We start from the raw sequence: 25,247 nt of genomic DNA, 5'->3' as shown, positions 1-25,247 counted from the left end.
ATTTTATTATGTCAGTAATCAATGCAGAATAAAATTTACCGTGATTTTTTCATTTCAAAATTTATAGTTTACAACTGAACACTTTCAAATTTCAAACATTGTTGTGTACATCAGTTGAAAATCAATTTGCAATTCACTGATATTGCTGCATAAAAATTTCTATCATAATTTACTGCAAACTTTTTGGAATATTTTTTCAACTCCAGTAATTCTCCGAACAAAGTTGAAACTTACGAGAATATATAAACAGGGTGATATTTTATCTTTCTCTGGTGTACTAGAAAATCCAATGATCAGCGCTATTGTTTCCTCTTAATCAAAAAATTGAGTTGATAGCCTTCTATGAATGTACAGATTAATTTGTTTTGTTTTTATCTTTTTACCTTTTCTTATTTCTATACTGTTCTTGATCTACTTGCCATTTTTCTGTCCAACTTTCTCTGATGTATGAGTGATGTATGTATGGTATGGTGGCATGTTACAGCAATCACAGCAAAGAGACACACTGTATTGTCACCATGATTTGACGTCAATAAGTGGTGATGTTTTTAAGTTGACTTGTCATCAACGTCACAGACATACTGCTAGATGGCAAAGTTTGGCTATTGAGTTTGCTGTAATAGTTATACTATAGATTGGCAATTTGCATTTTTGGGATCAAACTATTTTTTTTTATTGTTGTGTCTTTTGAGCCACAAACATATTCTTCATTTCTGGTACTGCAAAGAGGAATTCATAATGTACATGTATAAGAAATATTTGTCAAATTTTCGAAAGGAACTTCTCAAATCATTGGCATAGATGTTTTTAGTAGAGCTGTCAATGTGAATGAAATGGCATAAGACGTTGTACATACTAATATACTATATCATCATTACCATTGTTTTGATGGAATGTAATGTTATCTGAAGTATGTATGCTGAATAGGAAATTATTGAGGTATGAGCTTGTGTGTGCAAACAGGTTCCCTCTTGAAAAGGAAACTTGAGGCTGATGTTGTACTCAATGTGAATGTGAACTATACAGCTGCTAATGTCTGAAACTCCCCTCACAGAAGACATCTATTGGAGTGTACCAAGCCTTGTACTCATCTTGTATTTAAAGTCCCTAATTGTCTAAAGGTCACAACCAACAAGACCTGATTTTGTGAATGTGTGTTGTGTGTGTGTGTGTGTGTGTGTGTGTGTGTGTGTGTGTGTGTGTGTGTGTGTGTGTGTGTATGTGTGTGTTTTTGATATTCAGTATTAAAGAATCACCAGGCAGTTAAATGGGTCAAGTCTGTATATATATCTCAGACTTTACAATGGTCATCAGAAGTAGCATGCATGGATGTCTCTCAAATCAGATTAATAATTTATGCCAACTTGATGAGATGGAACGTACGAAACGATATGACCATCTTATAATGTTGTATAAATTCAAATCATTTGACTTTAATGAAGACAATTGTACTACTTCATTTGAGCCCAAGTGATAAAGGTGAAGTCACTTAAATTTATAGTGATCTCATGTGTATCGAGAATAACTAGTACGTTTGTATATAATATCCTCAATCTTTCAAATTTTTGTCTTGGTTTTTGTATACTTCAGGTGATCATCGGTGTTATCTCAAATTAACAGTCCATCTATCTTTTAGTGTAGCGTCTTCTTCCTAACCCAATCATGTCATTCTTTCTTCAGATTTTACATGGTCACAAAAAGGCCCAGGACAAGGTCACAAGTGGTGACGCCAATGTAAGAGTTCAAGTGTGCATGTCAACTAACAATTCTGTGTTCATTTAATTTTATACTAAAAAACTGATATCTCACTCATAACAGTTCACATATAACATAAAACACAGAGTGCACACAACTGCAGGCTTATAGTCAAAATAGTTCTTTCTGTTCTTTATGTATCTTTGTTTTTTACTTGTTTGTTTCTTTTTGCTTTGTTTTTTTTTTATACTTGTAAATACTTTTTTAGGAAGAGACTGGTAGTGTTGTAAGTCTTGACATAAATAAGATGACAACTGAGGAGTTGATTAAAGTAAGATATGAATTACTAAGATTTGATCAACCCCAGCATGTTAGATTTGGTCCATTATACCCATACCGTGTGATATGCTAGCTGTTTTAGAGTAGTAGTACTCTTGTTGAAGTGTTGTCAAATTGCAGTGGACTTGCAGTGGGGTGTTTACCAGTAGTGATAGCAATGGAGTGTGTACCCTTACATTTTTCATGGCACCTGAATGTATACCCATATCACATTATCAGTTGTCTATATAGCTGCTAGCTGGCACCCTAGTCTATACCCATACATTTTTCATGGTACATGTACCATAACGTACCCATATCTACAGCTGTTGGCAACCAAGTGAACCCGTACATTTTTCATTATACCCAAATGTACCCATATTGGTTGTTTATAGCTGTTAGCAACCTATTGGGTGCCCATACTTTTTTCATGGTACCCTAACGTACCCATGCATGCATGAGTTGGTTGTCTATATATCTGCTAGTGTAGTGGCCAAGTGTGTCCCAGCCAGTGTTTGACTGCAAGCAGCATCCCTATTTTCCTTGTTTGTTTTCAACTCTTGTTACAAACCTCAGTATACCCATGCTGTCATCAAGAATTACCCAGCAGTGGATGTTCATCTTGTGATGTACCAGAGCTATCATTTTCATGGAATTTAGTGTGTTGGTGTATTCATTGTGTTGACAAATGTCCATTGTCCTCAGTTGGTGTTGACAGCAACCTGATGTACCAAGTGAAAGTTACCTTTACACTGTAACAGTACACTGAACCCGCGGAGTGCCGATAGCAATGCAGTCCATTGCATTAAATTTTTAAAAAAACAAAACCCAGCATACCCATTTTAGAGTACCCATTCTAATAGCATACCCATTCTTGAGTATAGCTATTTTAGAGTATACCCATTCTAAAACATTATACCCATTCTTGAATGTACCTAGTCAGTGTACACTATGGCAAGTCAATGCCTGAGTAGGTGTTGACAGCAAATTTTCCATGTGTATCTTATAATGTATATTACAGCATTACAGTATGCGCAGTGTTAATAGTAAGGCAGTGTTGGTGTTAAAGGCCAGGGTTTCATTCCCAGGTTCTCTCATTAGCATTAGTTAAATTCAATTCTCATTGGTAGTATAGCTAAATTTGAACATCCACAATTACAATTAAGTATTTTACCCAAACTGCATGTCCTCCTTGCTAGAATTTGTAGTCCTCAGTGTGATGGCTGTTAAAACTGAAACCCAGACCTTTATACGCTAAATCACCAGATCTTAGTTTGCATGTTTATTCCTGTTTATTTTTGTCTTGTTGTGTGTGTGTTGTTTGCTTGTCATATGTCACATGTGCTACAAGGACACACTACACAACACATACAATACAACAGTAACATCCATAACGTACATATAGATTTGTTAATATTGTTTGTGTTATTTTGTCATAATATACAAGCCATAACATCTGAGTACACTGTTTCACTGTATGTCATAATGACAAAGTGTGCCAGGAGTAAGGAAAATTTTCATGTAGGTAGCAAACTGTAGTCATTCTGAAACAGCAAGTCTGAAATGATTGTGAAATTTTATCATTAACTGTAAACATGGTACAGGATACTAAAATAAAATTCTAAGAAAAACTATTTCCTTCAACAAACTGTTTAGGATAGTATTTATTGACAACCAAAACAGATTTTCCCAAGTGAAAGTTTTATCATCTATTAAGTTAAAAATGCCAAAATTTACTCCTACCATTTAATGAAGGAAAAAGTTAAATTATTCAATACCAGTACAAATCAGTAAGTTCAGAATATTAAGTCAAAATATCACACAAGGGATTCAAATAATTCAATATCAAACCAGAAGAGTTGATAGATTGTTGGATCAACTTTCAGCAGGTTACAAGAGAAGAACAAAGTTTGGGTAATGATTATGTGATCCCAACAAAACAAAACCAGCCAGACAACAATGGTGATAACAAGGTGACCATTTCTGTTCACTTATTGTTGTATTATTGGCATGCTGTACCTGTACACTATGAACTGGATGGTTGTCTCCGTTCTGTTTCATGTACTACCATAGTCCTAATGTTTGAAGCACTGTGTCCTCTGTGTGTGTTTGTTTGTTTGTTTGTTGGTTGGTCCTCCAGTATTGAAACTGTAACATATATGAAACATACATGCTGTATAGAGACTTTCTCTGTAACAGTACTGTAACAGTAGTGTAGTTGGTTGGTTGGTTGTGTTGTGTTGTATTTTACTGTACTGTACTGGATTACACTATACCGTACTTGTGATGTGCTGTGCTGTACTGTGTACATAAAATGCTGTGCTGTATTTCATTGAACTGTGATGTACAGTGTGCTATGTGCAATATATTGTACTGTACTCACGTGTGTTCTGCAGTCTTATGTGATTGTCATGTTTAATGTGTTACACGTACTGTACAACTATACTGTGGTAGTTGCTATATTGTACGTATGTGTTGTGTGTAATATTGTTAACAATGTGACAACGATGAACTATATAAATTGATTGTATTTGGTGTATATATAGACTCATTAGACCTCTACATGTGTATAACTGAAAATGGAGAGGTCAAAGGTGACTCTCATGCTGGTACTCTCTGGTTAACATCACAGTACAGGACAGGGATACACACTTGGATTGTGTTGTACATGTGTATGTGTAGATAGTAGTAATGCAACATACTATGGTGTAGGTAGTGGTGTATTTACCTGTATAATTGCAACAATCATAAAAGTAATAAATCTTCAGATAACTTTCTATGTATGGATATAGATTTCTAAGAAATAATGGTAAAGGTTTAGTATTTACCCTTGCATATAGTGTTTGTAAATCTTCTTTCTGTTCTATGTATGGTAATGATGTGACATTTTACAAAGCCATGTGACACTGTATAATTACACTGGGTACTCACAACCATGGTAGATCTCTTTAATTGATATAACTGACTTGACTGGATGAAAAACATCACTGTCAGCAGTATAATGTACAGGGTTGTATGCCTAATTCCTGTAAAAAATACACTGAATATCTTATCTGAGTGGGTATATGCATTGACTACCTTCCCATTTTTTGACTTGGCCAGACATTCAGGGTATAACCACTCAACCCCCAGGGTATAACCACTCTACCCCTGCAATTCTTAAGGTCTCACCTAGCAGTCTGGGTGATCCAACTTGATGTCTGACCTCAGCACTGTTGATGACCACTAGGACCTCTTGCCACAACAATTAGGGTGACCCAGCTTGACCTCTCACCTCGATAATTTGGATGACCCAGCTTGACCTCTCACCTCAATAATTTGGATGACCCAACTTTGCATCCCACAGGTACATGTACCTCAACATTGACGGTGACCTGACTTGACCTCTTGGATAAGTAACTTGGGTGACCCAACTTGACCTCCTTACCTATGACCCAAATTGACCTTCATAAACTTTAGATTAACCCCAAGATGACTTTGTATGTTTTCCTTGTAGATGCAAGATGTACAAAAGAAAGCTACAGGACAAAAATCCACCACCTGTACAATCCTGTAAAAGTACAAACATCCCTTGGTGTTGGTTACCATGGTAATGATCGCCCACCATTCTCATTCATGTTCCCTAATGTACAGATTATCATAAGTAGTGTTGATATGTTTCCATAGTAACCACCTCCTGTATCTGTGCTATCCGTAGTGTCCGTTATACCTCGTTAAAAGTCAAAATATCACTTTACACACTTTCCATCTGTCCTGTCAGATCAATGCATGTATGACATATAAAATTAAAATAACATACATATATACCATATATTGAATAGATATCAATTTTTGATGTCTGTACCTTTACACAAAGACAAATACTAAATAATTGAAATGGATAAAACAAACATTTTAGTGATAGGAAAATGAATATTAGGTGAAACACGATCCTTTAGAGGTAGTACATTTTTTACATGTGTACCAGAAAACGCATCAAAATACAAATATATGTACTATAATTATTACTGTGGAATAACATTCATACATTTGTCAGGGATTTAAATAGAGGAGATTACGTCTTAACTTGCAAATGCTGTAGGCTGTTTGCGGCGTATATTCCGTTCAATATACCGGAATATACCGTAATCACCGTAAATAGGCCACGAATACTATTAAACAGGTCAGTAAGACTGCTCACCATGTTTCATGTTGAGATAGACATTTTTTGTTAATGATAACAAGAACAAAATAGAAATGTAACAAAATACAGAGCCAGATATACTGTGTAATTAAAAGTTAGTGTGTTAACTTTATCGTGTCTATCGCAACATAACACTTGTGGTTAGTCTCACTGATGTTGATACTTTACTCCAGTAGTATTTGAAAGTTTACATGAAATCTCCTGTAAGAGTCAAAGCCAGCAAAAACAACTGTTTACTGTAAACCTGGACATTTTCACTTATTTCACTGGAGAGCAAATATGCAAAAATAAGTGGTGACTAAATGCCTTCTTGTACATTAACACAATGTACCAGTCTGGTAACTAGTAAAAATATGTTTTTGAGAACTAGCTGAAGACTGTAAAATCACAAAATATTCTAGTGGTGAAAATATCTAGGGTTACAGTACTTGGTAATATTTCAACAATTTGAATACCAGCTAATTCTCCATTTACTAGTAATATTATTTCACAATCTACCTTTTTCAGATTCTCCACAAACTCCAAATATTAGCTACACCCTAAGTATATCATAACATGTGATTATCAAATTATGGTATTTGTGTGGCCATGCAAGTTAGACAAATTTTCCACTCAAAAAATTTAAAAATGAAAATGAAAGAACGTTGGACCTGTATGGACAGATCATATGGAACTTAAGGTGTCACAATATCACATGCTTCTAGTGGAACTGTAGTGCCATATGTTAAACTTTTCGCCAAATTTACCTGAAAGTTCTGGTGTGTAATTCCCATGCCAACAGCCAATAGACTTATCCCAGCTTATCAAGCTGTCTGTTTTAGTTGTGTTAAAATGTTAATATGGCTGCCTGTCCAGTGAGTGCACTCTGTGTTTTGTTACACATACCCCATGTACTGTTTTGTTTTATTGCATTGATTCTGTTTTTTCATGTTTACATCTAGGATAAAGTGTTATTCTTGGTGAATGTTGGTTCATGGTAGCTGTGCATAGATTGTATCGTTTTAATACAATGTTGAGTTTTCGCTTCCACAGCTATAGAGATAGAACAACGACAATATGTAAAATCACTTGGATATCATAATTGGTGACGTGCATAAATAAACAACAGTATTTAAAAATGCTTGGATTTCGTAATTAGTGTCGTACATAAAGCAGCGACCAATACGCTTTATAGCGTGGATATCATGCATAACTGATGGTATTAATATCAAACCTAATTATTCCATCATTGTTGCAGAAAAAAAAAATAGTTTAAAACTACTGGCACAGCCTCACAGCACCTGACAGTTATAGATAGCATTCACTATCCAACAACACATAATACACAAATCTAATTAATACCAGTATAGATAAAAATAAACCCCCAAAGTATTGGTAAATAAGGAACGATGCACACATTTTACCATATAACACCTACCACATACCATATTGCAATGTCAAAACTTCACAACTGCTACCATAGTAATAATAAAGTATATAATCAAATTTAATTTTATTTAAATTCATATCTTGTGTTTTAAGTTTAATGTGTAATATCTGTTCATATGTACTGTTTCATTTTCTGTTCAAATAATCATGTTACTTTAACATACATGATGAACTACTGGGATGAACTTTTAATATACTACCATGTACACAATCTGATTAAAATCCGATGTAGATGTCGGCTAATCTTTCATTTCTGTTTTGCCTGAATTGACCTTCGTGGTACATGTTTACGTTTTTATCCTGATCGCCTCCTCGACTAGAGTTAGAGGAGTCGATCAGGATAAAAACATAACATGTACCACAAAGGTCAATTCAGGCAAAATAAAGAAGGTAAAATAGCAATGAACGATTAGCTGACATCTACATTGGATTTTAATCAGATTGCCATGTACACATCTTCGTGTATTTACATTGTGTATCTGTATACTTACCACTAACAGCTAGACTATGTTCTTTGCTTTCTACATTGGAGTTTGTTCTATGACTGGATATATCAGCTTTCTTTTAAATACACAATGTAGCTTTTGAATGTATGTACTGGTGTGTTTTGCTGTTTTTTTCCATGTCTTAACTCCAGTGATTATTCTAGTCCTTGCAACAATTGCTCCTTTGTAGAAAGACAAAGAACAGAGTGTATATATTTGAAAATGATGTTCTACAAACAATACACATACACACATACACTCACACACACACACACACACACACATGCATGCATGCACGTGGGCACACACACAACACACACACATACACATGCATGCATGCATACATACATACATACATACATACATACATACATACATACATACATACATACATACATACATACATACATACATACATACATACATACATACATACATACATACATACATACATATATAGAAAGGCACCCACACATAAACATACATATGTACAGACAGACAGACAGACCAGCAATTGTGCTTCAGACAGAACACTCACTGATGATCCTACCAACATCAACGATGTGGATATTTTGTCATCCACACAATGAAATCATCAACTGACATCAATGTTTTTTTCTATTCTTTCTGCTCAAACAGAGTTTCCAAAAAGGTATCAAACCAAGAGGCACTCGTGTTGGAACACATGTATCTGGTGGAAAGGAGAAAGGAAAAACAGAGAGTAAAGCCTGTATTGTTATGTAAATAAGTATCTTCAGGATCTGGACTTTTCATACCCTTCTATATTTTTGATACTTAATTTCTCAATAACTTTATCTGTCAATTTTTGATATTTTATCTGTCCTGCCAGTAACTTGATATGACCTTACATAGTAAGAAATAACCGTCCGTTAACACTGGTCAACCAAAGTCTAAGGTGGTACCATTAGTTGAGTCATTTGAAATCTACATTGTATAGTCATATGATACTGAGAAGGTCAGTCACCATGGCAACAAGTAATCCACCATGGCAACTAGTAATCCATCTAGCGTTTGCTGTATGTGTAACAGTAGTCTGTGAGGTATGCCATGACGGAGCGCCCTCACACATCAGTCGATGAGGGTGGAGCGACGCGACATATCTTAGTCTACTGTATATGCTACTCTATGCAGTCTTGGTTGGCATATGTAAATTTTCAGTTTGAAGGATGTCTAGGTCAAAGGTCAAATCAGAATGCTATGCAATATTAATTTACAATTATTCTGTTCCATGAAGGTGTCCACTCTTCACTGCAAATATCTAGTAAGTAGATAGGCATAAACTGTAGTTGATGAAATCATGTAAAAGGTTGTTTTTTTTTCTTGTAAACCTTGGATAACCCACCTGTAGAGGTAGTATACATCACCTCACCACTACTAGATATTAAATGAAGTGTAGACACCTTTCTGAAATTTAGTATTTCTTATATTCATATTTTTGTTATCTTTTTTTTTTTAAATTTTAAATACCTGATATTAATTATTCTATATCAATAATTCTAGCCTTTGGTTTTCCATTCCATACATCAGCATTTTGCGTTGATTTTTTTTTTACAAAATAATTACTTTAGCTATTGTGATATTAATTTTTAGCTAAACATTCCAAAATCAAATATTTCTTTCATATTGAAAACATATATGTACTTTAAATATTGATACAGTTATATAACAGAACATATTTTTTATTATTGTTCACCTAAATTAAAGTTGTGAGATGACAGTTGTAAATAAAGGTAAATGATACACTGTTAGACCCTGTATGATTAAAAAAGTTATCGCTCGAGCATTTCAACTTTTTACCATTCAACTGTTTGTATTGGTTGATGAGCTTCAGAACACAACTGGCCACTTGAGGGCAGTGTTGACAGTTGGTTGCACGTGATTTACCAAGCTGATGCACAGTTATTTGGGACATTGTCTTTCTTGATGTTAAATTGTGAAATTTGATACTTTCATCTACTGCAGTAAAAGTTTAAAAGTTGCCTATCTCTTAATCTGTCGTCACGAACATCTACACTCTTATGACCAGTTCAAATGTCAAGTTCACTATCAATATTGTGTAATATATTTCCCACTGCAGGACATCACCTTGAAAAGCTGATTTTTGTATTTTATTGTAAATTAGAAATACAAAAATATTTAAAAAAAAAAAAAAAAAAAATATTGAGTTTTACGTTTCTTCCAAATGACCAACACAGATTTACTAAAAACTTATGCAATTATAAACTGACATATTTAGCTAGTAATTTTTTTTTACAGCTTTTTTTTTCCACATTGTTTAATCAAGAGTGTTAAAAGAAGTATTGAAAGATAACATGAGATTTTGTACATATTGTTACGCATCCATTCTGTTTTCTAGTTGGACGAACACTACACTGTCAGAAGCATTCATTTGAAGTGATTTTGCTCTTCATTATGCATATCATCCAGCAGTCTGTCTGTATATGTAGGGGGAAAGTTGGAATGTTTTGGACGTTTTTTTCACCTACATGTTTGCTTCACAGATTGTGTGAAAGTCAGTCTTTACCTGAGATGATTTACATAATATTAATTATAATATTTTGGGGTTTTTTAGACACAATTCAGATTTGATGAATTCAGTTAAATGATACAGTAGATTTTGAACGTTACGGCACAGGGTTGCACACTTATGTATATAATTCAAATTTGTTAAGGTCGAAGTCTGCGTTTTGAAAATGAATGATTGACCTGTTTTTGCTTCCACTTCTTTTTTTAGCAATTACCACATCAAGTTTTCCTTAAATTTCCAACATGTTTATTATTGAAAGTTTTTTTTTTTTCTTCCAAAAAAATGACCAAAGTACAGTTATATTGGAATGCTGAATATTAAAAAGCCCCATTAGTTGTAACTTAAGGCCTTTTCGAGTGGGTAGAAATGTGATGAACACTTCATAAATGATACTGCTTTCTCTCTGAATAATTCACCCTAGTTGCTCACATGGAATGAAATGAGAGTTGAAAATATCAAGTTGGCATCATTATATGAGTGATGCTTCAATTACAAACCTACTGCTTATTCACCTTTATTGCTCCCATAGAGAGAAACGAGAGTGACAAATGTTTTCAATGTGGCTTTATGTACCAGTACATATATTATGTATGATGCTGTAATTACAAAAATTCCGCCCTTTCTGATAAACCATTCACCATTATTACTCGTGGATAAAAATGATGTCAGACAAATGTAATTTGCATAACTTTGTCATGTGACAAGCATGTGACCCAGATACAAATCTAAGCCATTTTGCTATAGCACAAGCTTTCATGAATAGAAAACAGCACACCATTAGATATTATTCCCCAATATTTTCCTGTATGCAGACAAGGAAATTCTGAATGACTTAAGGGGCCTTGTCATTACCAGTCAAAGATGAGGAATGAGAATACCTTTATGTTACAAGTATTTCGGGGGGGGGGGGGGGGGAATATTTGAAAATGATATATAACTGTATCTGTGCAAGCTTACATGTAATTTTCCAAACAAAAATGATATCAAGTCTGAATATTTCGACTCACATATGAGCTCCACAGAACCGGTTTTATAGGCATGGGTTATCATTATGCACAACAACCATCGTATGAATCCCGTATTTTCTGCCCAAACTTGTACAACTTGGCTTTTACATACACATTTCACTTAACAAAATATCAGCAAGTCTGCCAAAGTTACAACTATTGTGGTTTTTATATGCAAACAATTTACTTAATTATGGAAACAATTCAGATTTTTTTTTTTCATTTAGATATAAAGTTTCCAATTTGATGTGATGTAAAAAGCTTGTATACTACTACCGCTCTGCCAAACTCAGGAACAATGAATGTATCATATTTGATAGTCATAGAAAAAGAATGTGTATAATTTACATCAGTTGTATGCCGACGTAGCAAGGACAGGAAATATATATATACTTGTGAAAGATTGAAAATACTTCGTCAAAATCTTTTTCATTTAAAAAAAAAAATTTTGAACAAAAACATGGCAAATGCTTGTAACTTATGTATGTTTATAAGTGTTGGAGGTATTAAAACAAACAAATGTAAGTAAACAAAAAGTTTCATGTCTTTTTTAAAAATATTTTGACTGTACCTGAGGTTCAGTGGTACTATAGGCATGGTGAAATGGCTGTCTACGTGTGTGTGCGTGTCTGTGTCAGTGTCTGTGTTAAGATGAATCACCGTTGAAGACAATATGATATCCTTGATATGGTCTGAACTAAAAAGGGAATGCCACTCCCAAAAATAAAGACAGTTTTGTAAATTTCTTGGTTCTGGAGATCCAGACTCATTTCATGATTTGACTCACTTACATTATAATAATAATATTTTAATTATACTGGATAGTTCTTCAAGTATTTAAACACTTGTCTCCCAAGAAGTCCAGTGAGGGCGCCATTCCTCATAGGTTAATGCAGAATGAAATCTGGGGAAGACCTACATGGTTTCAGTAGACAAACTGAACGACAGTCTTCTTACAGTGTGGTAAATTTAATCAAACCCTGAATGAGTTCGAACCCCCAACTGCAGTGGTAAGAGGTAAATGGTTTAACCACTCGGCCACTGACAACCATCAAGACTTTCATAAACATACGCATGACCTTGTTCGTCATTCATTGTTCAGATCAGTTCTTTGCCATGGGCAAGCATTGCCTCACGTGATGTTAAATTATGCTTATAGGAGTCTTAAAACAAAAAAGAAATAAAAGCAACTACTATATCTTTAAAATATTTATTTATATATATTTTACTATATTTTTATGCATGTAGTACTGTGAGGATAATAGTTTAGATCACAGGGACATGCATTATTACACAGATAATTGTTTTACTGAAAATTGTATTTCCGACAACCAGACCTACTCTAGTTTAAGCCGCCGACCCTAACCATTTCAAATATTTTATAAAAACAAAAAGTTAAGAAATTCTTTGTCTTCTCGACCTTCATGAATGTTTTCTTTCCCCACTGATGTCTGTACAGATTTCAACAAACTATCACAGAAGGGGTATTCTAACCGATATTTCGTTTGTTTTTTGGTTCAAAGCAATATTTTTAAAAAGTGAAAACAACTAAAATTGTAAAGATAAAATAAAATGAAATTATTGTTAAGCTGGTTGAGGGCGCCATTATAATTTGCGATAGTTCTATAATCTTCTATCGATACACATTGACAGACATTTTTTTCAATCCCCTACGTCACAAACTTTGTGTATCACGTCACGATACGTCATTCGGGTGTGTAGGAACCCAGGCATCGTGGACACTGGAAGCTTGGCAAGTCACTTGTGAGCTAATCTATTCATGGAGGTCGTGATACAAAATAATGGCGTAAGGTATTCACAAATATCAAAAAATACCGTCACCGGTGTTCGCACGGAAAACATAGGTGCAAACACCGTTTCCGTGCAAACACCGATGACAATTATTTTTTAAAAATGATTTGCTATATTTTTTTACATTGAATATTATAATATATATAATTTATATTAGCTCACAGGTGACTGTGATTTAAAGGGACACTGCCCTAATCCGAGTCCAGACTAGTCTCACTGCCAGACTCGTGACTATTGTCCCGGTGAAGCCGCGAGAAGTGAGGGAACTTTGAGTGGTCTGAGGTCGGGACAAGTCCCTTACTTCTGGCGGCTTCGCTGCCGTGTGCCTTACAATTCTATAAAAGGGGCGATAGTCACGAGTCTGGCAGCGAGACGATGTACGCATCTGTTTGCCTTTAATACTCCGCCTGCAGCAGGTCTAACGTAGAGCAAGTACCCAGGAAACAATGTCGTAAGAAAGTTTTTTTTATTCAGTTTCACTTGAGTTACAAATAATTCAGCAGAAAGTAGACTTAAAACAAATAATATTAAATAAAAGACAAATGCAAACATTCTCAGTGTCATGTGCACAGTAATACTAGTACAAGTGTATTTGCTAATGATTCCGTACCCACAGGCACTTGTGGATCGTGACATATGAATAAAATGGAGTAGGTGATGGATGGATAATATTGAAATATATCGATAGTATGTGAACTACACAGATAAATGATACCACGGAATTATATGTTAGTTGATGGGTTTCACAGTCCTTGACACCTGTGTAATTATGTATTTTTTCTTTCACATATCATCGACTGTACTCGTCAATATTATCGATAATTTATTCCATTCTACAATTAGAAAAAACAAACTGTCGTCTGGCTATGTTATATTTTACAACCAAGATTATAGTTTCGTGCAAAAGTACAGTTTACGCAATATGAACAAACCGTCGTTTTTTCTCTTTGAAGAAACGCCACAGTACAATTAATGAGGACCCGGATGTTCAGGCATGCAGTGCTATATTGGTAAGAATTTGAATTTGCAGAGCCAGATCATACGATGCAGCAATGTAAGTGAGATTTTTGTTGGACCAAAGGTACCGTACGCGTTTTTCTTCACCAAGTCAATCAGCTGTTTTCTATTATAAAACATATCACAGGTCACGTGGGGTCTGCGGACGCAGACCACAGGTGTCTGTGGAAACACCTGTTCTGTCAGTGGAGATGGGATCTAGGATTGACCAGGTATCTTGTGAGAAATCTAGTGTTACTTCGTCTCTTGAACATATGTACACAATATTAAGTAGGGTAGCCTGGGGAAAAATGGCAGTGTTTTTGCAAGAAAATCAAGGTGAAAGAATTCATTTCAAACTGAACTACGAAATGTGTACCCGGTCCCACAACCCATATATTTTTTTTTCTTTCGTGTAATATATTAATTTTAAGCAACATCCGTGTCCAAGTACGAATCTGTGACTATATTTTTTTTAAAAAAAACTCTTAAAATCACGAACTCCGGAGAAATGCAAGGAAATGTTCAACCTTCTTATGGGTAATTATAGCTCTGAATGAATACGCTACGAGGTTCGATACGTCTTCCCTTAGTAACACAGCAACACTTTTACAATATACGAAGCTTATGAGCGAAATATTTACAACAAAAGTACGTCGAAAAAAAGTTGTATAAAGTTGGCACATATACATGTATCATCGTTGTTGCGGCTTGGGTATGTGGTGGTTATCATCTTCCATTCAATGCACACCGCTCTGTCATTCGAAGAAGACCAAAAGTATGAATGCGGCAATTGCAATTTATTGTTCGTGATGAATTCTTATGCCCAACTATCGTTCCTCGACAACTCTTGACATGTACTGGTTTATTAATGCTATCGTTGGAGGCGCTGTTATTGGGTTCCGGGTTTGTTTTTTTAAAGCGCGCCACCACCGACTACCTTGCATTCTGTAACTGCATGGAGTCAAACAAGGCAACGACACAAACCTACAACTAGCAAAGCATTTCCATAGGATTATTCAGAGTTCAAATCATTAAATGTCAAACCTTTTTGTCATTGATTTCTAGTCCAAAAGAGTTGGCTCTTGACAATGACTGATGTTCGCCCGACAAAGCTTACAGATTTGTCAAGTATTGTCAAAAAATACAAATATTCTTCAGTAACTTTAAGTTTAGCACAAAAATAAATTGTCTATTTTGATACCTGTATTCCGGTATAAGTTGATATACTTCCATCGTCAATGTCTATGTTTGCCTTCTCTGTAAAATTGCTTTCTTTAATTTCATCAATAGTTCCCTTTCTTTTTCGATCTGTTCATCACTCTTTTTCTTCATCGTCATCGGTGGCATTCGTTTACTGTTATCGTTATTTTCTTCCCTCATCGTCATCGGAGGCATACCCCCATTAGATTTACCATAGTAACCGTTTACTTTCTTCATTGGCATCGATGGTGTATCATGATCTTTCTCGTCGTCATGGTAACCGTTTTCTTCCCTCATTGTCATCGGAGGCATACCCCCATTAGGTTTACCATAGTAACCGTTTACTTTCTTCATTGGCATCGATGGTGTATCATGATCTTTCTCGTCGTCATGGTAACCATTTTCTTCCCTCATTGTCATCGGAGGCATACCCCCATTAGGTTTACCATAGTAACCGTTTTCTTTCTTCATTGGCATCGGTGGCATATTATCTTTCTCGTCGTCATGGTAAACATTTTCTTTCCTCATCGTCATTGGCGGTAAACCTTCTTTGTGTTTACCATAGTAACCGTTTTGTTTCTTCATCGTCATCGGTGGCAAACCATCTTTCTCGTTGTCACCGTACCAATTTTCTTTCTTCATTGGCATTGGTGGTAAATCATCTATCATATTATCATTCTTCTCGGTGTTTCTTCGTTGCCATTCGTACTTGTGTGTCTGAAAAAGAAATGTCAGACTTCCTCTATGAGTTATCCAAAGAATGTAGGCTTTGGTACCAAAGTTATGATTAAATATACATAAATGTCATTAAATATCGAATCAATATTTTATCACATTATCGCCCTACTTCATGCCTAATAACGCACACTGTACCACTGCAACAGTTACTATGGAAACTTACAAACTATAAATAAGTTGATTCTGTTGAGTTGAAAATAAAGTATTCACGTGATATATAGTTAGAATATATACGTCGCTATGGTAACCACAAAGTATTGATATTTTGCTCTGAATGAACGTGATCGATAAAAGAAATTTAGGAGAAAGGATTCTTATCATTAATTTCGAGAAATGTGTTACCTTCAGTAAAGTAATGAGCTTCACCAACAAAGGCAGTTGAACAACGATACCGTCGTCTTCATCACTCCATCCTGCAGACGATGACCATGATGAAGACGAAGGCAAGGACGAAGAAGATTCTCTTTCGCTTTCGCTACTCGAAGAATCTTCGGGTTGTTCATCAGATGTAGTGTCTTCAGTATAACCCTCTGTATCCCTAGTATCTTGTTCGATCAGTTTATTGGAAAACAGGCTGAGTTCTTTCAGTAACAATTCTAAGTCTACGAGTTCGTCTCCTTCCTCCCTGTCATCGTCAAGAGTTCTGGCATTCTCATCTAAACCCAACCAGTCTCCTTTGTCATTTACTTTGCTTCTCACAGCAACCAAATCAGACAACGTTCTTCCTTCTGCGAACGCCACCAGACTGGACACCACAGCCAAGAAAGTGAGAAATGGTAAACGCATGTTTGTCTTCTAAATAATAATCCTTGCTTTAATCTGGAAGACACAAAGGGTGGACAATTATAAGTTAAACGAAATTAAATTTGTCGACTTTCAAGAAAGCAAGAGTCGGTATGTTGGTTGTAACTATTGTGAAAAGATGTGAAGGGAGTCTAGAATCAAATGAACTATATACCTGTAATATTACGATCAAAGGACAATCAAACAGTGGTAAAGAACTGTGTATGCGAGAGAGAGAGAGAGAGAGAGAGAGAGAGAGAGAGAGAGAGAGAGAGAGAGAGAGAGAGAGAGAGAGAGAGAGAGAGAGAGAGAGAGAGAGAGAGAGAGAGAGTGAGTGAGTGAGTGAGAGAGATATGGGGGGGTGCTTGGCTGTTGAGTGTCGCCTGGGTGTTGGTTGGGTATCACCGTACCTGCTTATAGTTGTCGCCTGCTTTCAGGTTGGGTAGTTTTGTCGATATGCTCTTAGCTACCACACCCTTTATCAATCACTACCACTACCACGTCATTCACTCACTACACGAAAAGTATCTACTGGCCTCCGAGTTTTAAAAATCGTCTACTATGGTTGTGGTATATCTATTTACAGAAACCTTTGGTGGATCTCGAGTGATAAGAAATTTAGTTGATGTCTGATTGGTCACAATGTATGACCATATGTTGGTAACCGCGAGCGAGATGTTATATTCCAGAAATAAATATCTGCAGTATACTACTCCTCCAGTTTTTATGTTCTTAAAACCAATCTGCTTACCATCTCTCCAATATGTTCTGATTATTGAGGACAAAATTACTATTCCTATTTTTAATTCGATGAAACTTAACAATTTCCCATTTCTCCATAGACTTGAAATAGTTCTTCGGACAATTTCAGGAAAAAAAATGAGATAATTTATCTAAAATTCTAAGTGTCCTTGACACTGTATGTTTATAGTCAGGGGTTTCACTACGCATGCTCTCTTCTGTTTATTCGTAAAACCTGACTGGGCACGAAGGTTTTCGGAAAGATGTAGTCATCGGCCGGCCCCAGACGAAAGTTTCGCCAATATTTACAGGGATATACGCGAAACATCAAATGTTAGTAACGTAATTTTCTCATATTTTGGGCTCATTGACTATATTTTAGCAAGACATCTGACGTTATTTTCACAAAGTGAGGTCACGTGATAATTTGTATTGCCGCGCATTTGAACGATTATTAACCATGAAATATGATATACACGTACCCGGCCGTTGTATACAGCAGAGGGTATTTTGTCAGTATTTTTTCTTGTGCCGACTTGTAACAAAAATAAGACAGATCACTTTCTTACTTTCTGGGGGTGATATTCCGATTTCTCTCCTCGGGGTGAAAGACAAGATGTTGAAACCGAGTAGAGCACCTTTGTAGGGGACATGGCAATCATATGATAAAGACTGGAATATATCACCTACATACACACGATGTTCTCCTCCACGGTAGATATCATTTTATAATAGCCGAACATTGTCGTGAAATACGCATTATCAACTTATGATACTGCAATCCTTATAGTGGGAATGATGTATAAAATTACAATGTTATTGCATTGTAAGATTCTACATAAAATACACCAAAAATCTTGGCTACCCATCCATCCCACACCATCGCGACGACGGGTCAGTTTCACCATACGTATTGTAAACTACATATTAATTGTACAATACACTAATTTGTGAACGCGGTCACGGTTGTGAATAGCGTTCACTCGGAGAGAACTAACACCGCCCACGGTCAATGGTTTCATGTGTCACCGTACTTTACGTTGGTACGTTATCATTTATCAGTCGACGTACCCAATTCCCGATTTCAAAAAGAAAGCTACAACCGAATATGCAAGTAACGTGTATCTCACTGGCAGGCTAGGTAATTTTGAAAACGGAAAATTATGACGTCACGCCAAAGTATAGATTGTTACCTTGGTACATCTATATCTGACTGTTACAACGTCAGTTTCCTTTCCGAATACCCTTTCTGTCGCCAAAAGCCAAAAATAGAAGCGAATTTGTCAAGCCCCCCCCCCCCCCAACCGTAAACAAAAACTTTCACCTAATCCCGAGGTCAAACATGTGTGCGAGTGTACATTTATAGTTATATACCCAAATCAATCAACTTTTGTCAGCAGTGCAATTTAAAGCATCAAAACTTACACTTTCTGTCTACGTTAAGTTAAGTATGTCAAGTCGACCTTATTTCATTCTTGTAATTCATTTGCTGTTCATTGTGCATATGAATTAATAATTATGCACTAGGGCTGAACAAGAAATATTTATGCTCTAAATAATAAATTTCGATCCGCCAACTTGTCGAGCCATGGAAGTGAAAACTTATGGTATTCGTGACAAAGTATTACGGATGGCGCGGCAAACGTTAAAACTCGTATCATATCGGAAATTTATATATATTATACATATGTAAAGACAGCGACGTGTACTACAGTCCTACAAAGCGGCTTCAGGCGTTAGCCGTACTTTCCAATGGCTTTTCAATGCAAGTCTAAAACGAACAAGACATTTATATCATGGTGGCATTTAGGACTAAAACACTTTTGGTACAATTTATCTTGTCCCATCGTTAATGATAAATGTGAGTTCTAGGTGATCACCGTACACGTGTTGTATAGTCGATTTTCCGATTATAAGATGCATTGCGCGAAAGGACGTCGCTTTATATGTTGTTAGATTTAGTCTTGTTTTGTCTTTATTACATTTGAAATAACATTTTTCATCAGGAAATGATGGTAAGACATGTTGACCTCTTTAATTATGGGTGATTTTATAGAACAAAGACCGAACGCCATCGATGACAGCGTGTGATTTTACGAGTAAACCCAAGGGGACGGTACCGTAATGTGCATGACAACCACCCCGGGCCCCCCACCCCGAGTAGCGCGTGCAAACCCCTTCGCGCGTACAGAATACATGGCATTGTATGGAGAGACGCGCAATGCATCTTGGAACTTGCAACAGGTCGTGCTATACTAGTATATAGAAAGCCTCGTACTTTACCCGCTTTCTAATCACCCACACACTTCTATAAGTACTTCTCTCCACCCTTACAATTTACTAAACACGTGTACCTGCGTTCGAAGTATTCAATGGTTTGGTTTTATTTTTAAGTAGTTTTTAGGTCATAGATCCATACCAGTGACAAAAAGGGTCCACGTCCTCATCAATATATTACATTTTTTTTGTAATAAAGACGATTAACGTAGTGAACATAGAAACGCAAGTAAGGGACTATACTTCAAATACTATGTACAATTTGTAAAGTCACTGCTGATAATGACTGTATAATGTCTAGCCTACTACCAATGTCATGTCAATCTCGCTCACTGTCATGCCAATCTACTGTCTGTCATGTTGCTAATTTTTACATGTAATATATATGTCAGTCCAATATCTTCACTGACTTCCATTCCAAACTCACGTGTCGATGACTTTAATGTAAAATTTACATGTAATATAATGAGTGGAGTAAATTAAACTTTTGGCTATAGGGGATCTATACCAATTGAAGGTTATTGAGTTGCCATACATTTAAATAGTTTATTTCATTTAGACTAGATATTTTGAAAAAACGTGATCTTGCTATTGAAATATGACATGTGGAATTTTTATTGGTTTCTGCGTGGTTGTATGAGAGAAGCTGAGTGGTATTGTGAAATTCGTTGTAATATAAAACGCTGTGAACATTTGGGTGCGGTTATGTATTGATTCCTTTGACTTTGTTGGTGGCAGTCGTCTAAATTGTCTCACAAGTCAAAATTGTGACAGGTGAAAACTAGCAAGCAAGTGACACGAATTGTCGGCATGTTTGTTAATTATGTGGGTGTGTACCAATGTAGGGCGTGTTCAGCTAGCTAGCTGGATGTGCGAGTGATTCATCTATATAGGTACTACACACGAACCCTTGACAACGTGTAAACATCACGTCATGTAGACTAAAATAAACACAATGCGATGCGTGTCTTCTAACTTTCCTTACTTTCCGATGCTTCATTTCAAATTGAATACTGCCTATATTTGAATGCAACACACGTATAGCTCGTGGCAAACCGGATGAGTTATTTGTGAACTCCGACCACTGACCCTCCCACGGCCTTTTCTCCTCCTGTCTCTCTTTCAGAGATAAAAGAAAAAAAAAGAAGGAACCTCTTCGGTATTCCATTCACTCGAGGAAAGGTTCCTGTGGATTTTAAACGTATTGGCAAAATTGTTCTCTTGTGTTTGATTCGTCTGTCGTCTGTAAGATTTCCCCGTCTTTCATCTAAGTGTCGTTGTCGAATGTCACAGTGGAACACTGCGGGGCCACCTGTTGATACACATCTCGGAAACGAATCGAGAAAGATCCGCCCACCGCGCCGTGTCCACTCTATCTATCAATATGTCATTGATAACAGCCTCGGAGCATACGTCCGTCTAGACCATATACATGTATTTACTTTATCAAGGATATGGGATATTATACTACTTATCCATTCTCTGTCAATAATCACAAGTGTGTATGTAAACTTAAAACAGGAATAGTTTTATGGTATGTCCCAAAATTTAGGTATGGGGTCGAGTACTTCAGGACAACACACCTTCGCCACAAACAGCACTACACAGCGGCTACGGCCGGACACTGTTGAGAGAACCCTTTTTATCTAAAACTAGTGGGTTTTTTTTATAAGCAATCTCAGACTGGTTGAATACATCAAAATGAAGCCTACACAAGTTTTAGGATTCATTTTGAATACACTCGCCGATCGCGTGTCAAAAGTAACAACCAAAATCAATGAAGTGTAAACTATGTTCGAGGGTCAATTTTTCGAAATCCATCCAGAACGAGGCGATTTAATTCATTTTCTCGCCAGTCGCATCTTGGAGCGCCAACCGTGTGTATTTGTATCGACATGATTTTACATGTATTTTATCACCATTCAGGATCTCAACAAATTAAAACCCGATTGAAGGTCAAAGTCATCACGTGTTAAAGTCTACATATTACCTGGCTGACCCATTTCTATTCATAAAATTTGTTTTATACAACAACTAATGAAACCGTCACAAACATATCCATAGCGCCCTGGAGATGTTGACTGTAAGCTTATATACCTTCTTTTACTCAACTTACTTTTACAAAAAAAAATTCTCAAAAAAGAGAAGATTCTAACCATCAGTGGTGAACCATGTTCTAACCAAACTCGTTCAAATTTGACGGAGAAACAGCGAAGTTGTCTCTGTACGTCCGATGTTATCTAACCCCCAATGTAAAAGTTCTTTCAAGTGTAGTTCTTGGATTACAATGGGGGAGACGTTATACCACTTTTGCTCGTAGCACTTACAGACAACTCTCTGTGGAATTTGTCGACCGGGTTTTCAACTAGAATATGGTCATATCTTACTTACGGTCAGTGATACAACTCCGAGCACACTTATAAACTGGGCCGCCTGTCCGTCCGGTTTGTAATATAAAGAGCTTCGGAAAAATCCAGACCACAACATGCACGAACTGAATGGTATGAGAGATGTATTGCCAGTCTTTCAGCAACGGCAGTAAGCAAAATTTAGGTAGTGTTCCTCTGCTAACGAAGGCTACGGTCTCACCTTTTATTGAAGAGCGCATTTCTTTCAACCATTCATATGCAAATTAGAGGTTTACAACTTCCAGTGATGCATGAGAAACTTAAGAGGTTGGGTTTTGCGATGAATTGCCATGGTACCATAACAATTGTGTGTATTCACATCTATTGGAGACCTTCTTTGCTCTAACCGTCGACACCCCGATATTCAAAGCATTGAAACCACGTTTAGTACATTGAAGACTGCTATGACAAGGGTGTAAAAAGTTTCAAAAAAAGGACGATTTGGTGAATAAGTTTGTCTGAATCCAGTTACGACTATCTGTCTTGTATACATTAAAGTCAACATAAAAAATACTAGTAAACGGATTCGCATGCATCATTTCCAATGAACCAATGACTGAAAATACGATGTCTCCCTATCCGTATATATTCAAATAATGTTTTTCGTTGTTAAAAAAAATCATAAATTTAGTTCCATGAAAATACCGTAGACGAAAATGAAGAGAGCGACGTCAATAATCATCACCCATTTAATTATTTTCGCCATTAATCAACTGTGCTAGGAGAGGTCTGACCCCATTACCGACTGGTAATTTGATTCAATTCTCAAGAAATTCGTTTTTAGATAATTGGACAGACAACCTGCTGCAAATGTTATTCATGGAATCTGGGAGTAAACGAGACACTTAATGTAATAACATTGGTCAACAGGTAACTCTTCCTATTCCACCCCCACCAACTAGACACACGCATGTATGTATGTATGTATGTATGTATGTATGTATGTATGTATGTATGTATGTATGTATGTATGTATGTATGTATGTATGTATGTATGTATGTATGTATGTATGTATGTATGTATGTATGCATGTATGGTTATTTTGGTTCTCCATTGTGTACTCAAACGTCATTTCCATTGTATAAGACGTACTTGACAAAGTTCCATCCTCAATACGTCACGTCTTTGAGTGTGGTACTCCAGATACTGACGTGTGACTTTACCCACTCTACGTACATACCATTGCCATGAATGTCAGGGTCATTCCTCTACCAAGATGATGGTGGTACACGTGGTGGTGGTGGTGGTGGTGGTGGTGGTGGTGGTGGTGGTGGTGGTGGTGATGATGATGATGATGATGATGATGATGATGATGATGATGATGATGATGATGATGATGATGATGATGATATGGCATAGATACTTAAAATAAGCGTTTTTGCCCCCCTATATGTTTCAGTGTATACATTTAGTAAACAAACTATTTTCTATTTTCTAATTTTCTCAAGCATGCGCATTACTACCATATTAGATTTAGGTGTTTAAGCACAGACCCTCCACCAAGGTGGGTGGAGGGTCTATGGTTTAAATCACAATATGCATTCAAATGTCACTGAGTCTTAAGGATCTTTACTAGACTTACTGAGGAAATGGGATAAAGGGGATTTCAATTAATACAATTAATGATTTGCTTCAGGGATATGTAGATCCGTTTTGAAAAAAAAATAACCTCACCCATTGTTCGTCCGTTCTGGCTGAAAAGGGGGCATTCTTAAAGGTGGATATCTATGGATTTTAAGTAGAGAGAGCACTGTGTTGATGAATACATATTGACTTGCCAAGGGAGACTTACAGAGCTGGTGTTGTGAAAACAGGTTGTTGTCTCGAACCATGGATGTATTTATACTGGGTACAGTAATAGTAGATTCTCTCCTTGGTACATCCATACTCTTAAACTTGTCAAATAACTTGAGAGAATGACGTTTCTTCATTTGAAAGGATCACAGAGGAATAATTATGGAGTGATTACTTGGTTGCGTCAAAACAAAGAATGTTTGGAGGAGTTAATGGAATGTGAAAACTAATCTGAATATGTGAATAGACGGAGCATTGTTGTTTCAGTTTACGAGATTTGGGTTTATAAAGGCATCGCTCTAACTCGATTGTTTTAATGCATTGATTTTGTGAACAAAAACCCCTAGGGATAGGGACTAATACTTCAAACATCTTAGAGTCCTTCGCATACTTAAGCATCTTGTGTCATTATTTGTCATTTGATGACGTATCTACAAAATGTCATAATCGTGTTTGTGACGTAATAACAAAATGAGAGCTACGATTTGGATTATACGTGCATTTACGTCAAACACACTTTCTTGAATGTAAATGTGATCATGGATGTATCAGTGAGACCATGGATGTATTAATACATCCTTGGTGAGACCATGGGTAAGAAGGACCTTCCTACCCCCATGACTATAATATATATCCAACATGATGCAGTGATCCAATCTACGGCTGGAGGCTATGTACTAACACCGTGTAAGGTCGACAAAAGACAACATTGTCCATGGTGTTAACGAGTACATAATTGAACGCTTGCTATATTTAGAAAGTGAAGCGTTGACAGACACTTTGTCAAGTTCACACAATATTGGCGCTACTTTTGTTGTTGTTCTAATTAT

General features: G+C 36.3%; 2 protein-coding genes across 4 annotated transcripts in view; one reads left to right on the top strand and one right to left on the bottom strand.

Moving 5' to 3' along the window:
• LOC144437339 (kinesin-like protein KIF28) overlaps nucleotides 1-11,580 on the top strand; it is a 38,178-nt gene extending 26,598 nt beyond the window's left edge. Inside the window, exons 25-26 of one of the 2 annotated variants that reach the window (XM_078126263.1) lie at nucleotides 1,681-1,734; nucleotides 8,749-11,580. In XM_078126263.1, coding sequence (XP_077982389.1) covers nucleotides 1,681-1,734; nucleotides 8,749-8,853 — 159 coding nt within the window. In that variant the 3' untranslated portion in view covers nucleotides 8,854-11,580. The remainder of the gene's footprint in view (nucleotides 1-1,680; nucleotides 1,735-8,748) is intronic. The other variant, XM_078126264.1, reaches the window with a different exon arrangement.
• Nucleotides 11,581-13,840: 2,260 nt separating this feature from the next.
• LOC144437616 (uncharacterized) lies at nucleotides 13,841-22,788 on the bottom strand. 2 transcript variants are annotated; one of them, XM_078126593.1, is made up of 4 exons: nucleotides 22,606-22,788; nucleotides 16,756-17,232; nucleotides 15,677-16,392; nucleotides 13,841-15,227 (listed from the first exon to the last, which is right to left on the bottom strand). In XM_078126593.1, exons 2-3 carry the CDS (start codon nucleotides 17,197-17,199, stop codon nucleotides 15,718-15,720), a joined length of 1,119 nt encoding a protein of 372 aa, XP_077982719.1. In that variant the 5' UTR covers nucleotides 17,200-17,232; nucleotides 22,606-22,788; the 3' UTR covers nucleotides 13,841-15,227; nucleotides 15,677-15,717. The 2 variants fall into 2 exon arrangements, with proteins under 2 accessions (XP_077982719.1, XP_077982718.1); XM_078126592.1 differs by having other exon boundaries at nucleotides 13,841-16,392.
• Between the last annotated feature and the right edge of the window lie 2,459 nt (nucleotides 22,789-25,247).

The sequence above is a fragment of the Glandiceps talaboti genome, chromosome 7, assembly GCF_964340395.1.
Source record: "Glandiceps talaboti chromosome 7, keGlaTala1.1, whole genome shotgun sequence".
NCBI lineage: Eukaryota > Metazoa > Hemichordata > Enteropneusta > Spengelidae > Glandiceps > Glandiceps talaboti.
This window is presented reverse-complemented; position numbering and strand designations above follow the sequence as displayed.

Bases quoted from the DNA above. Each gene is read 5' to 3' on its own strand.
- LOC144437616 (XM_078126592.1), bottom strand. From the start codon at position 17,199: ATGCGTTTACCATTTCTCACTTTCTTGGCTGTGGTGTCCAGTCTGGTG. The intron at 16,393-16,755 runs GTAACACATTTC...TTTCTTTTTCAG, and splicing joins AGCTCATTACTTTACTGAAG to ACACACAAGTACGAATGGCA.